The sequence below is a fragment of the Nicotiana tomentosiformis genome, chromosome 10 (genome assembly GCF_000390325.3).
Source record: "Nicotiana tomentosiformis chromosome 10, ASM39032v3, whole genome shotgun sequence".
Taxonomy (NCBI): domain Eukaryota; kingdom Viridiplantae; phylum Streptophyta; class Magnoliopsida; order Solanales; family Solanaceae; genus Nicotiana; species Nicotiana tomentosiformis.
Window position 1 is genome coordinate 11,696,899 of NC_090821.1, and position 15,658 is coordinate 11,712,556.

Genomic DNA, 15,658 nt, shown 5'->3' on the forward strand with positions numbered 1-15,658 from the left:
CCAGCCGGACCATTAAGTTACTATATAGTCAACCGTGTGTTGTTAAAACCTTAAATATTGTGGATGCCAACGTAGCCGCTAAAAATAATTTCAACTCAAAGAAAAATGTTTTTAGTTTGCGTTTTCCATTGACCTCCTAAACCCATACTAATGTACTAACATATAATGAGAGATATCCAACTTCCAAGAATTCCTTTTCTGGTTCGAATCTAAAATTCTCGGCAGAAATTTGCAGAAGATTAGTTTCGAGCAGAAGATTCGAAATGCTACATTCATTACTGTAAACAAAGGAAGAACTGTACAAAGTATAACCAATGTACAGGATGAATCAAAATACAGGCCGTTAAACCAGCTTAAAAGTCTCCTCATATCCCTACAGCATCAAGAAGCTGTGAATGTTCTGCCACAGAAACCAGCGAATTCGCAACAATGGCACCACTAGCAGCAACTGCAGGCACTCCAATGCCAGGAAAAGTAGAGTCTCCACAGCACAAGAGTTGTGGAATTGGTGTTGAATGTCCAGGAAATGTGCCTTTACCTGCAGACGAGAATCCAAGATAAGGTCCGTGGTTTCAGAATGAGTGTGATTTTATTATCAATTTAACTTTAATTATTTTTGCATATGTATACATAGTTAATCAAATCGAGAGCAATGAGTTCAGCTGAACACAATGAAGCCGACCTAGATCCACCTATGCTTACCTGCTAATATAGCTGGCCCATAAGTCCCTCTGTTTCTTCTAAGAAATCTTTTATGTGTTAATGGAGTTCCAACTAATTTCACCTCACACTTCTCGCGATTAAACCCTGGCCCAAGTGCTTTCTCCACAGCCCTCCACATTACCTGCCATGTAAACAGAAAATCAGGTGAAAAGGGACCTCAATATGCACACCTATTTACAGCTACCTGAAGTGAAAAGTTCAACAAGTTCTTGACTGAAGGTCACAAATTGCAAAGATAAACACAGAGAAGGAAAAGGAAAGTCAACGAGAATAAACTTAACAGGAAATATCTATAGCATAAATCAGCTATGCACAATCACTTGAGCATTGTGGCTTAACTTCTGATTCAGGATGAAAGACGCAGCATCTAACAATTTGATAGCTAACATCATACTAATGAGACACAAATAATGCAAATTGATCAGCAAAACTATCATCTCAAGATTTTGTAGATAATGAAGCCGGACCACTGTTTATCATCAATAAATAAGAGAACAAGGAGTACCTCAGATCTTTCAGCCTTGAGGTTTTTGTACTCATTGCTTCGGCGATCAAGACCTTCCCAAATTTCAAATGGCTCAGTTCCAGGGGTATAGGCATGCAAAATATGCTTTCCGGGTGGAGCAAGATTTGGACTGAGCACACTGGGCACGGATATCAGTATGACATTCTGATCAGCATCAACCCCTCTGTCCCAGTCATTTACTACTATATGATGGATTCCCAGGTCATCACGTATACCCTAAACATCCATTTCAATGGACATAAAAGAAATCATGAAAAGCGACACCCAGAGACATGTTTTAATGGCTATGAAGCAATGTCAATCAGAAAAAAAGGAAATATCTCCACAACCCACCCACAAGGGGAAGAGCATAAAAGAATGGAACAAGCAGAATAGTACTAACATAATTACCTCGAAAATGACCTTTCTAATCATTATATCATATTATTGGATAGTCCAGTTTATGTGGTCTTTTACTTTCAATCCATGAAGGTCATATTGCATTGCCACAGCCTACTAATAGAATTCTCAACAATGCATTGTTATGCTATAGCTTACCTCTGCATCAAAACCCAAATGCAGATGCATGAACGATTCACACTGTGGGGTCGATTTGATGTTGTCTCGGTATGATTTTGGGACAACTTCTGGAGGCAATAAGCTCAAGGTATCCCACATAGATGCATTGCTGACTACAGCCTTCTTGGCACGGACAAACTGCAGCATAAAATATTTTGGTTTATGTTTTTCACAAGGAAAAAGCACAACCTTAATCAAAACGACGTGTATCATTTCACTATGCATCATAGTTTTTATTTACTCACTTGGCCACCTCTTAGTTTGACTCCAACAGCTCGACCATTTTCAACAACTATATTTTCTACGTGACTCTTGAGAGAAATCCTCCCACCAAATTTTTGTAGCCCTCGAACAAGAGCATCAACAATTGCTCCACTTCCTTGAAGTGGATATTCTAGAGTGCAACCCGGCTTATACCATTCTGAAAACATGTACACCTATGAAGCATAAAGGATGACAGTGATTAATCTACATTAATGAATAAGAAAAATTAATTGAAGAAGGTTAAACATAAAATCAAATAAAGAATTTGTGAGACATGAAGATGAGATTAATACAAGATCGGCTTAATCCCAATGCATGCCAACCAAGTGAAAACCATTAAATTCATTCAGCAAAAGTAGGTTGTTGCAGCCATCACATTTGTCAATAGTGATGCAAAATGAGAAGTGTAAACAGGGGAAGATTCCCATGCTTTGGACTTTGTCATTAGGTTTGAACATATTTCATGTTTAGCAAACAAGTTAAGTTTAAACTGAATCACCTCTAGTACGAATTGAGCTCTCAGATAAAGTGAACCACAAATACAAACTCGGGATTGAAATCCATAAAAGGGATAAACTTACTGGGATATGCTCAAAATTTCTGGTACTCACTGGAAAATAAGTAGGCAATTTGCGATGTGTGCAGGTCAAATTTGACAGTAATCTACAAGACGACCTATTGGGTTCCAATCATAGGATGGAACTGAGGTCCTATTATAAAAGTGAACTTTAAGAAACTCTTAATTTCCGCGGCAAAACCAACAAAATCTCAAGCAGAACAAAAGTAGACAATTGCAGTGTGCGCAAAACCAAAATTAGCATATTAATCTAAAAGGTAAATTTCCTGATTCCAATATTAGTGTGTGAGGTCCTCCTGTAGAAGTAGAATGCAGTATTTAATGTCTAAAGTGCAACTGATGAATTATAAAATCCTTAGAGAAAAAACAGCTAGCTTGTTACCATATTTTTACAAATATGGAGGAAGCAACACGCATGATTTAGAGACACTTGAGCAAAGATCAAGCAATTTTTTTCTGATAGATGCAAACAACATTAACTTCCAAGAAATATCTCTATAAGGTAAATGCATGTTCCATAATTACCATTTCTGCTGAGAGTATGCCGTTAGTTTTGACCCCGGCAAGCAAGAAGGCTAGGAGATCCAGCCAATTTCGTATAAAAGGGTCTTTTATTCCCAAAGAATCAATGATTTCCGAAAAGGGTCTGAGAAGCTTGGTAGCACCAAGGGCTCCTTGAGGTCCCATTTGAGCAAAAGTTTTTAAGAGAGAAGGTGCATATCTAGCAGCAGCAGTCGAAATAACACCCAAATCACCTCGGATAGATAAAGGAGGTAGAGCCATTGCAGCTGCTGAGATTGGAAGTATTGCGTCCTGTAAAAACCACACTCTATGCAAATGAGATAAGATTCAGAGAACAGTAAAGAGCTCTTACAAAAGTTGGAGAGAAAGGGACTGCCGAGAGATCTCAGCTAAATTGTAAAAAAATATGTCTCTGAGTCTCTGAGTATTCGAGCAATAAATCATGTAAGAAACACAACATGTAAGGAAAGTATCCAATACTCACGAGAAGTTTCCTCCACTCTCTCGCTGAATCTGGTCCTGCATACTTCTCCAGATCCTGAATGGTGAGAAAGATTATCATGAAGCATGTTAAAGGAAATACAACGTGAAGCTTGCAAACAATGAAAACACACAGGATAAATTTTTAGTGATGTCCACGAAACATGTTACCAAAAGCAAACAGCAGGTCAGACCTTGAAAAAATCCGTTGGGCCAATGCGTGACAAGAATTCACCTTCAGGTACATATACCATCCATGAGTCATAATTTGCACAGGGAATTGATTCACCTAATGCATCAAGAACCTGAGAAACATATCAATAAGTTGAGTTGCATTTGCTAACAAGAAGACAGACTAAATGTCCAATAAATTGCAGTACAGAATTACTAGTTAATTAGGCCAAGCAAAGAATGTTTTTAAAAAATGGAGCCGCAAGTCACTTATTTGTCACTGAACAAAGGCATTAAGGATCAAGAACATATTTGTCGTCAGGCCATCTGTTCTACCAGATTTACAGAGCAACAGGACACATCAACTTTTCTTCGAATAAGAATGAAATGAAAATTGGTGACCTGAACTTATTGAAGCTATTGTCCTAAAACATCAAATCCCTCTTGCTACCCTCCCACCCCGAAACAAAATCTACAGAATACAACGCATAGAGTAGTTTTACATAAAGAGCAGCGCATATGGTCAATAAAAGCATGTTGCACTAATAAATGCATATCTGGCTATCCAAGGGAGGGGAAGCTAGTAGGTTCTTCAAATAGTAAATCAAAGCCGGTTTCTAATACCATCCAACTTAAAGGTGATGAAACACATTGACAGACAAATAAAAAATAAATTCAAAGAGTTCATTCAAAGGCAATAAAGCCAGAATTCAGCATAAAGAATGTTTGAAATCAATTATAAAAACTGGCCCGTTGATTGTAGCAGCTTGGCCTCTCATGGTTTACATCCACCATAACCTTTCACATTAACATACAATACATGTTTGCAACATACATATATTAGTGAAACTGATCCCATTAAAACGTTTGTCAGCGCCAGCACTATTCTTCATTCTCACAGTTAGATAGTGAATGGACAGGATTTCACAATCAGCCATCCAGGTGATTGAGTTCAGTGTTTTACGTACTGTTGAATTTTGTAACTCGCACACATCCTAAATATTTAACTATTAAGGGGAAGACCATAATTATATTCCATCTTCAACATATGCATAAAACGTCAATAGCTAGCTCTTCAAAGTTTCACAGTACTGATTTGCTGCAATTTTTGTGGTCATTGCTATTCACGATTGATCAGGCGCTTCTTAGGTGATCAACAACACTCTAGAATGAACTTCCAGGTAGAGAAAAAGCCAGTAAACTGTCTTCAGCTTCTCCACGGATGTTTAATTTGTTAACATCCCATACATTTTATTTCATGAGTGGTGGCTTAAGAATGTCGATGTGACAAAGAAAATGCTAATATATAAAGCCCTAAAGAGGTGTTCTATCCACATAAGACGAATGCAACATTTGGAAGGAAGGTCTAGGTATGAAAAGGGGAAATAATGCTAGTATCTTTGTCTCAAATACACCAACTGCTGAACCTTTTTTCCTTATCTTTGAATTCATTTACATTCTAAACAAACAAAGCAAAATTGTAAGCAGATAGAGTGTAACCTGTGCTAATGGATTTGCCTGAGGACCTCTTGATTGAAAACCGGAGAACAATGATGGACCAGAGTCAAATTTGTACCCTTTAATATCAAAAGAGTGAGCTGCACCCCCAGCTACATCATGGCTTTCGAGTACTAAAACATCTTGGCCATACCTAGCAAGAAGTCCACCACAGCATAGCCCACCTATACCGCTCCCAATAACAATGATATCTGCTTCTGGCTTGCCTGCACATAATTCTTGCAGTCAAATAAACATGTTCCTGTAGAGAGAGACAACTTATCTGCATTAGAAGTCTACACAAGCATATCCTCTCATAGTATAACTTCAGAAGTACGCGTTTTTCCTTCGCTGGAACGTCAATTTACGCTGAGTTCCATATTTCATGGATTAACAATTGGATACATCATCAGTTATCATATCCTAGGAATACCAATCTGTTGCATACTAAGCATGAAGAGAACAATTTTAACAGACATTAGAAACCAGGAATTTTTAACAGGCAGACATATCGTGCATAATTTTGTTCTTTTTTTTTATAAGGAAAAAGTACTCCATTTGTCCCATGTAAATTGTGTAACTTTGACTTTGACACAAACTTTAATAAAGAAGAGAAATACTTTTAAGATATGTGGTCCTAAATAAACTATAGTATTTATATGGCTTTAAAAATTTTGAAATTTGTGGTATGAAACCTATCGTATCACTTGTGTGTCAATAAAAAAAGTGTCAATCTTTTTTAAACGGACTAACAAAGAAATAGTGTCAATCTTTTTTAAACAAAGTTAGTAATACATTTTAGAATATCCGAAATTGAGAAGCATGCAAGTACATTCTCCCCCATCCCAATTTGTTTGGCACTTTTGGCTTGTTGAATACTGTTACCTTGACCAATTTTTGGAGCTATCATTCTCCCTAAATTGAAGTTTACATATTCAGAAACTACACTAAATTTACTACTATAAGTTTTTGTTATACCAAAGTACAAAGCATTTGTTAAAAAATGGTAGTCAATATGTAGTTAATTTGACTCTCGGTTAGCTAAAACAGTGACAAAATACTTAAAAAACACACACACACACACAGAGTGCCCAACCTTGCTTGGAGGTAAGAGTGGAAGAAGGATAGCCGTTAGAAGTGGCAGAGACTTCGTTGCGCGACAAAACTGTGCGACTTCGTTTAGTGGAGCGGAAGTTGAAAAGGGGAGAAAAAGGATGAAATCTCAACGCCATTGAATCTTGATTCTCGATTAATGTGTCAGTATATTTTTCTCCATTTACATGTGTTAATTTTTGTTGTATAGCAGTTGTTGATATTGCAATTTGGAAGTGGCCACGTTCTAAGTTTCTGCACCAGAGAAACCAAAGAAGAAAAGTTCATAAAGGGTCCACAACTTAAAAAGCCTCGAACTATAAATTTACCTTCATACCGTAGGAAAAATTAACTAGGCAAAATGGCCTAATAGCCCCTTCAACTCACATCGACTTTTAAAGTTGGTAGATGAGCTTTTGTATGTTACATTTTAAAACCTTTACTTGATGTGTTGAGTACTAATAAACACTTATGAACCTTTGTATGTTACATTTTGCGTGTGTTTCAATTGCACTAACTTGGATGATAAGTCAAATACCTAGAGGGTGTTTGGTCAGTTTTTAAGCTCTTTTTAATTTTTTTTCAATGTTTGGCAAAGTTTAAAATGTTTAAAATAAATTATAAACCATTTAAAACAAGTTAAAAATAATAAGTTGGGCAACCTTAACTTATTATTTTTTGGATTAAAAGCTATTTCTACTGAAAAGTCACCTTTTTAAGCCAATCCAAATGGGCTCTTAGTGTTACGTGTAATTTGTGGGCCCACCTTAAAAAAGCAATTTTGTCAAATTGCTAATTTTAAATTGATTTATGAGTTTTTATCTTGTTTCCTGCCGCTACCTTCACCACTCTGTCTATTGCCTCATTTCCTCCACCATCATCTCTACTTCCTCGCCTCTTTCACCAGTTTTATCGCTACTATTACCCTCAAGCCACTGTACCCCACTTTTTCTATATAAAACTATATGAATAAAACTAGAAAATAAACGAAAAAAATCATTGGCCGATATGTCACAATTTAAAATCCCAACCAAGGGATCGTGGTGACACCTAACATCGCTTACTAGGCAAGCCAACACTTAACAGCAATAACAAAAGCACAATTAAACATCTAATAGTAAAATATTATTAGTAAAAGTATGAAATCTATGAAAATAACATAATAATTCTAAAACATTCACAACTGTCATAAATACCTCCCAAGACCGGTATCACGGAGTACATGAACTTCTAAAGAGTGCTAAATACATAGTTTGAAATAAAGTATAATATTGTTTGGTACAATTTAACAGTACAATAGATAGAAAGGCGACTTCAGAGTCTGCGAATACGTATGCAACACTACCTCGAGTCTCCTAATTTATCCAAGCTAATCACCTTTGGAAGCGTCGTTAGGACCAATGCTGGGATCTGCATAAGAAGTGTAGAAGTACAGTATGAATATAACCCACCACATGTACGTAGTAAGTATCGGATCTAACCTCGACGGGATAATAATGAGGCTAAGACAAGACACCTACTTATAAACCTATACAAGTAATAAGGAGAAGGAAATAGCAATATAGAAAAAGATGAATAAAAGCATAAGATTAAATAAGAGAATAAATAACAAGGTTCCCGAAAATAACAACATAACATAACCTTATAACACAAACACCACAAGGGAGAACAACAACCAAGAAATAAGGACAAGATATCATATCTGTTGCGACGTGTAATCCGATCCAATCACAGTATTGTTGTAACGTGCAACCCAATCCAATCAAAATACTGTCAATAATTAATACGTTGCAGCGTGCAGCCCGATCCAAATCTCAATATCATCAACAATCAATACCGTTACGGCGTGCAACCCGATCCAACATACCAAATCATAAGGGGACATCCAACAAGAAACAAAAAATGGCAAGGTTCACAACATAATACAAAAAGAACGAATATACATAATTCAACAAGAAAAAATAAGTCGAACAAAGTATGATAGGAAACCAAGAGCCAAGAGCTAGCCTCTTACATATATCTCAATAAGGACTCCAACAAATCATAAACACGTGAACAACCTAGTAGTCACATATTATCCGACGTAGCATAGAAGAATAAGGCATGAAGTAAGTAAAAGGCATAAAGCAAGTAAAGGCATGTAACAAGTAAAGGCATGTAACAAGTAAAGGCATATAGTAAGTGAAAGCATGAAATAAATAAAGGGAAGTAATAAGTAAAAGTAAGTAATAAACTAGTTCTTCTCGCATGCTTTATCACATTATCCGACGTAGCATAGAAGAATAAGGCATGAAGCAAGTAAAAGGCATAAAGCAAGTAAATGCATGTAACAAGTAAAGGCATATAACAAGTAAAGGCATATAGCAAGTGAAAGCATGAAATAAATAAAGGGAAGTAATAAGTAAAAGTAAGTAATAAACTAGTTCTTCTCGCATGCTTTATCACATGACAATGCATATACACTCGTCACCTTGCATATTCGCCGCCCACAACACATAGAACAATTAGTAAATAGACTCAATTACATCCTAATTTTCTCAAGTCAAGGTTAACCACGATACTTACCTCTTTCCGAAATAAAATCAATAATCCAATACTGCTTTTCCTTTAGGACAAGCCTCGAAACAACTCGAATCTAGTCAAATAATATTCAAATAAGTCAAAATAAGATTTCGAAGCTACCGTATTATCAAAAAGGTTCAATCTTTAATAAATTTGAAAAAGTCAACAAAAATCAATCCTGGCCCACTTGATTGAAATACGAAATCAAGACCAAATCCCCATTACCCATTCATCTCCGAGTCCAAATATGTGATTTATTTCGACATCTGATCTCAAATCAAAGTTTAAATCTATAAAATATAAAATCCTAAGTTTCTACCCAAAAATTCTATTTATACTTTATGAAATCTTAAATTTAGGGATAAAAATCTATGAAAAGTAATAAAAATTAATAAAAAATAAGGTAAAGTTAATAACCATTAAAATTAGAAAGAAAATTCTCTTCAAAATCGCCTCTTAGTATCCTAGGTCTCAAAAATAGATTAAAATGAGCAACTCCCAAAATTTCTTATTTTTATCCCAACTACAGATATTGCAATTGAGAACTCGTGTTCGCAATTGCGTAGCTCGAAAGTGCGAACCAATGTTCGCAAATGCGAAGGTGTCCCTTAGCCTCAAGAGTCACCATTGCGATAGATGCATCACAATTATGAGGATCGCTATTACGACCTAAACTTCGCAAATACGAAGCTAGCCCTTCATCCTTATGTGTCGCAAATGCGAGCTAGCATCGCAAATACGAGCCTCGCATTGCGAGCTGGCCATCGCAAATATGATAATTGTAGCACCAATAACCTCAAGTCTTTCTATAGCTCCTTAGAACCTATTCAAAACTAACCTGATCCCCTCGGGTCTCAATCCAAACATCCAAACAAGTATAATAACCTCATACGAACTTGCTCGCAAGCTCAAACGATCAAAACAATATCTACAATCAAAAATCAAGAATCAAAACTCAAGAATTCACATGTTCATAACTTCAAGTGTTCACTTTCAATAATAAGCGTTAAAACGGCCTCGAGTCACCCAGGACCCTAAATAAATATACGTACAAATCCAAAATCATCATATGAACTTACTGAAATCGTCAAAATACCGATCCAATGTCGCTTATCAAAAATGTTAACCGTGGTCAACTCGAACAACTTTAAAGTTCAAAAATCAATATTTCTTTGTAAAACACATCTAATCTTTTCGAAAATCAAAACGAATCATGCACACAAGTCATAAATCAACAAATGAAGGTATTTAAGGTTTCAAATCACGAACCAAAAGCTAGAACTCAAAACGACCTATCAGGTCGTTATATTATCTCCCTCTAAAAGAAATCTTCGTCCACGACAGACATAAAAATGTACCTGAACTTGCAAAAAAGATGCGGATATCTACTCCTCATATTGGATTCGGACTCCCAAGTAGCCTCTTCAGTCGGCTGACCTTTCCAAAGTACTTTCATGGAAGGAATTTTCTTAGACCTCAACTTCCGAACCTGCCGATCTACAATAGCTATCAACTCTTCTTCATAAGTTAGATTCTCATCAAGCTACACTATACAATAGTAAATTACCAATGAATTTAGGAAGAAAATCTCTTGGGAAAATCGCCTCTAGGATGTTTAGGGTTGAGAGTTTGAAAGAAATGAGCTAAATCCCGTTTTTTCCTCTTTTGTCCAGGCACAGATGTCGCAATTGCGACCTAGGGTTCGTAAAAGCAAACCCCGCAAATGCGAGAAATGTTTCGCAAATGTGAACAAGCCCACATCTCTGTTGCCATCGCAATTACGATGGTTTGTTCGCAAATGCGAACACTGGAGCTTTGCAAAAGCAACCAATTGATCGTAATTGCGATCCATGTTGTCCCAGCCCCCACTACGCAATTGCGAAGAAGTTATTCGCAAATGTGAAACTGACAGAGGCCCTGTATTATCGCAAATGCGATCCATACCTCGCAATTGCAAGGTCTGAGGCCTGTGCACCAGAACCAGCAAAGTCTTAACTCTTTCAACACTCTGCCACACGTCCGAAACTCACCGTAGCCCTTAGGGCTCCAAACCCAACATACACACAAGTCCAAAAATATCATATGAATTCGCTCGCGTGATCAAAATACCAAAATAATACCTAGAACTATGAATCGGATACCAAAATGAATGAAATTTTCAAAGAAACTTTAGAACTTTCTATTTTTCAACCGGACGTCCGAATCACGTCAAATCAACTCTGTTTCTTACCAAATTTTACAGACAAGTCATAAATACTACAATGAACTCATACCAAGTTCCGAAATTAAAATCCGAACCCTGTAGGAACAAAGTCAACTTATGGTCAAACTTAGAAATTCTTTAAACCTTTAGATTTCTAGTTTTTATCAAATTGTGTTAATTCAAGGTAGGGACTTTCAAATTCGATTTCGGTCATATGCCCAAGTCCCAATCACGATACGGACCCACCGGGGCTATCAAAATACCGATCCGGGTCCGTTTACACAAAACGTTGACCGTAGTCGATTCAATTGAGTTTTAAGGCATGATTTTACATTTTCATCAATTTTCTCATAAAACCCTTCTGAAAAAATAATACGGATTGTATACGCAAATCGAAAAAGGCTAAACGGAGTTATACGAGGTCTCAGAACATAGAAATAAAGGGTAAAATTATAAATGCCATATCAAGTCATCACAGAAATTATTATTTATTTTCGTGAGTTGTCATGGGTGGGAATAGTATTTAAACAGTACAATTTTTGGTTCTAACCTGAAAAAGCACATTAGTTTAATCAACTTAATATTTTTGCTAGGAATAGTCATTCTTTTCATGAAGAGTTTATTTTAAGTTTTTATCCTTCATTTAGGATTTCAAAACAAAATGCTCATTCCGTTGATGTCAGTTTTGGATCTAAGCTTATGATGGGCCAGTAACATGTTTAAGACACTGTTAAATAAAGAGCTATTTTCATAGGAGTAGAATCGTTTTAAATATAGTCTTAAGGTTTAGATTGTCATATGAATTAGTGCTTTAAAATTGCAACGTCAGTAATATCAGTATTCAATTCCCGCAGTAAGTTTTTCTTTTAGGGTAGTTAAACATGGAAATTCTATAGTCAAATAAACCCCTAACTCAGGATCTTTGTGAAAACCAGTCATTTTGGAGTCAAATGTGTTTCGAAAGGAAAATTATTTCTCAAAATGGTGATTTGGCACACCAACATTAAATGTCAAGTGGCGACTCTGAAAAATCCTTTTGAACGCAATCTTTTGTCACCTTTAATATTGAAAACCCTTTTGAGCCTTAAAAATCACTTTATATCTTTTTAAAGGGGTTAAGGTAAAAATGGGGTGTGACAGCTTTGGCGACTCTGATGAAGAGTTGCACGTTCGAGATGATACTTGATCCTGTAGGCTTTTTAGGATATTCAATTGAGGCATTTTTGTGTTTTGATTATTTTTTTATTTTGTTGCTCAGTTGTTTATTTGTTTATCTGTTTATCGCTTTCCCTTTACGTGTTACTGCTTTATAACTGTCATCATATGCATGCCCAATCAGTTCTTTCTGCAACAAGTCCTCGTAGTACGCGTCGCATACACTAACTATTTGTTGAGTCACCCTTATTTTAGGAGGGGGCCATCGGACGTATGGAGTGGGTTGAAATCTTGAGCAGCCACCATCGACCATACGCTCCTCCGAATTGCCTTGTTAGTGAACCCCAAATGTAGGTCAGCCTTTAGGTCATTATTTTGTGTGTCATATCATTATGATCCAGTAGGGTCCGGTCCTAGGTACCGTGTTCATTTTTAGGAGCATGTCCAAAATATTTCAAATGGGACCTCTGGCCCTAAAGGAAATTCAATCATCCATGTATGCTAAATAGTGCATCTTTGAGGGTAAATATGTCATTTGGCGGACTGATATTTGGAAAAGAATGGTGAAAATGAAGTAAGAAAGAATATTGAAAGTTTTATCACTTTTAGTTTTCTTGCCCAGTTTTCTAAAAGATAAAATCCAAAAAAGATTTTACACTTTCTTATCATTTTTTAAAAAGACAAAAAAAAAAAGTTTTCTCCAAATCAGTTGCATCTTTCAAATTTTCTCCCATATCCAATCCTCACGAACTACACATACCTAATTCTCGTCTTTCGGGGCGAGTTACGTAGGAAACCCACATTGGGTCCAGTCTTTCCTCATCTTTATAGTGAGTCTCAAGGTCTTCATTTGCGGGGTTGTAGCCAAGTCTTGCATGTCTAGCCACTCTTGGTCATATCGGCCATATTTTCAAAATAGGATCATTTTTGTAAAAGTGACTTATTGACCCATGTCTTAGAGTCCCAAGTCCACAATAAGGTGTCCTCCCGTTTTAAGGTCCATTCCTTTTGAATTTGCATACTTATCTATTTTTTGGCCACATAGGCCATTTATGCAAAGTGGGGTCATTTTATCAAATTAATTTTAGAGACCGTGATTTCTGGGAGTTTGGAGGCCATATGGGCCTTCGTGAGGTATTTTTCATGTCTTAGAGACCGTCCTAACTGAGTTTGCACTTCTAGCTACCTTTTGTCCACGTAGGCCATTTGTGCAAAAGTAACCTCAATCGCGTCTTGCATGTGTCTAATAGGAAGTGTTTTGCTCTCACATAGTGTCTTGAGTCACTAACCCTATTTGGTCTTATTCTTCTCATTTAGGTATGGACCCACTCACTAGATCTTGAGTATGACAAACACCTCGGGACTTCCACAGCCGGGACCGACGCATTCAAGAGTTGTTGTAGGAGGCTTTTAATGTATATGCTTTTTTGTGTATTTTATGTTGTCTTTTACTTTTGAGTCTTGTCCGTTAGTGTTAGAATCTTTTACATTTGTGTTGGAGTTTGTCCTAGTCTAGTTGAGTCTGTAGTCTTTAATCATCATACATTCTACTCTGTATTCAAAAAATCAAAAAATATATAAATGAAAAATTCAAAAAGATTTTTGTTTGATTTTTTTCCATCACTTTTTTAAAACTATGCTTGGTCTGATTCATATTTAACATGATACGTAGGCAACCTACATCGGATTCGATCGAATCATTTTCAAAAGAAAAAAAGAGAAAAAAAGAAATGAAGAAGAAGGGGGTTATAGGATGTAAGAAATGAGAGGAAAGGAAATGAGTAAACCAAAAAGTGCAAGAGAGGAAAGAAAATGAGTAAAAAGAAAAGAGGGGAAGGCTGGATTGAGCACAAATTGGGATGATGCCAAGTGACCTTTGACCTCAAAATCATTCTAGAATCGTTAATAGTTGCTAGGTGCATTGCACGTAATGCGATATTATTATATGCTAAATGCCCTAACGCTAATGTGTTAGATTTATTTTGTGCCTATTTGTTATTTTAATTATTATTTAACATGAAGGTGGTTAGTTTGTGGCATTCTTGTGAGTTATCCATACAACACAAGGTCAAAGAGCAAGGCAGCCATGACTAGTAAGGAATTGGACAGTGGTGTCGTCGATCCGTCTAAGGAGATTGTTGAATTAGAATATGAGTTGAAAGAAGAGGTCCTAAGGCTAAAACAATAAATGGCAGAGATCTACCAAGCTTGGATCAGTGGGCCTCCTTCACACTCTTTGAACACTAGCTACACTGAAAACCCTGCCACCAACCCACTACTATCACAAGCCCAGATTCTCAATGCTATTGATCTCTCCCCACAACATGCTCCAATCTTTACCCCTTACCACAACTACCCTGGCATCTTGCCCCAACCTTTCCATGCTCTACCAGCCAAAACAACTTCTTATCCTGCTCCATTAACCACTCCTGTTTTTGTAGCTCCACCACAAGCTACTCTTCCCCGATCCTCTAGTGAGCCCATGTTCAAAGTGCCTGATACCCAATACTATGCTCCAGATCCAACTTTCAAGACCCTGTATCCATACTATTACACTTCTTATTTTGAGCCTCCCATTAAAATTGAAAAGCCCGCCCGTAGAGCAAGATGAGATATATAGAAAAGTGAAAAGCGTAGAGTAGTCTTCAAGGAACATGCAAGGAATATGGAGCCAAGTAAGTGTGTCTTACAAGGACCTACATTTGATTCCTGACGTCCAACTGCTTGTGGAATTTAGGATGCCAAAGTTTGATTTGTATGACGGATATGGAGATCATGTGGCCCATTTGAGAGATTATTGTAGTAAGATGAGATGTGCTGGCAGAAAAGACGAGTTGTTGATGGCCTCTTTCAGTCAGCACTTGAGTGGGGCAGCCCTAGAATGGTATGCACGTCAAGACTCTAATAAGTGGTACACATGGGATGATATGGCTCAGGTCTCTGCCCGACCTTTTCTGTACAATAAAGACATTGACCTAGATCGTCTATCCCCGGGGCACGACATAGAGAAGTGTTGGCATTTGAAGAGAGAAAACCAAGAGCTTATTGATACATATCAAATTATAGTACAGATCCCGGATACACCAAACATCAACCAAAATCCTTTGCCAGCCCATGTAGAGACACACATGGTTGAAATAGTTCGGAAGGATGGGGAGTCTCGAAATTTTTTCAAGTCCGTCATGATGATTCGTGCTAGTGAAGGTAATTCAATTAAGGCTTTAGACTCTACAAAATCAATGCCCTTGACGTTTGAAGGGGTGACGGAGAAACTAAGTACGCTCAACGTGAAGCAACTCGTGTTGGTTGTGAAAGGGCCTTCGAAGGA

The 15,658-nt window shown here is 37.0% G+C and overlaps 1 protein-coding gene across 1 annotated transcript; it reads right to left on the reverse strand.

The window, feature by feature from the left end:
* Positions 1 to 243: 243 nt before the first annotated feature.
* On the reverse strand, positions 244 to 6,665 carry LOC104112802 (prolycopene isomerase 1, chloroplastic). Its single transcript, XM_009622826.4, has 10 exons — positions 6,415 to 6,665; positions 5,322 to 5,545; positions 3,845 to 3,955; positions 3,655 to 3,708; positions 3,174 to 3,461; positions 2,053 to 2,244; positions 1,787 to 1,945; positions 1,229 to 1,465; positions 703 to 844; positions 244 to 538 (listed from the first exon to the last, which is right to left on the reverse strand). Exons 1-10 carry the CDS (start codon positions 6,548 to 6,550, stop codon positions 366 to 368), a joined length of 1,716 nt encoding a protein of 571 aa, XP_009621121.1. The 5' UTR covers positions 6,551 to 6,665; the 3' UTR covers positions 244 to 365.
* Between the last annotated feature and the right edge of the window lie 8,993 nt (positions 6,666 to 15,658).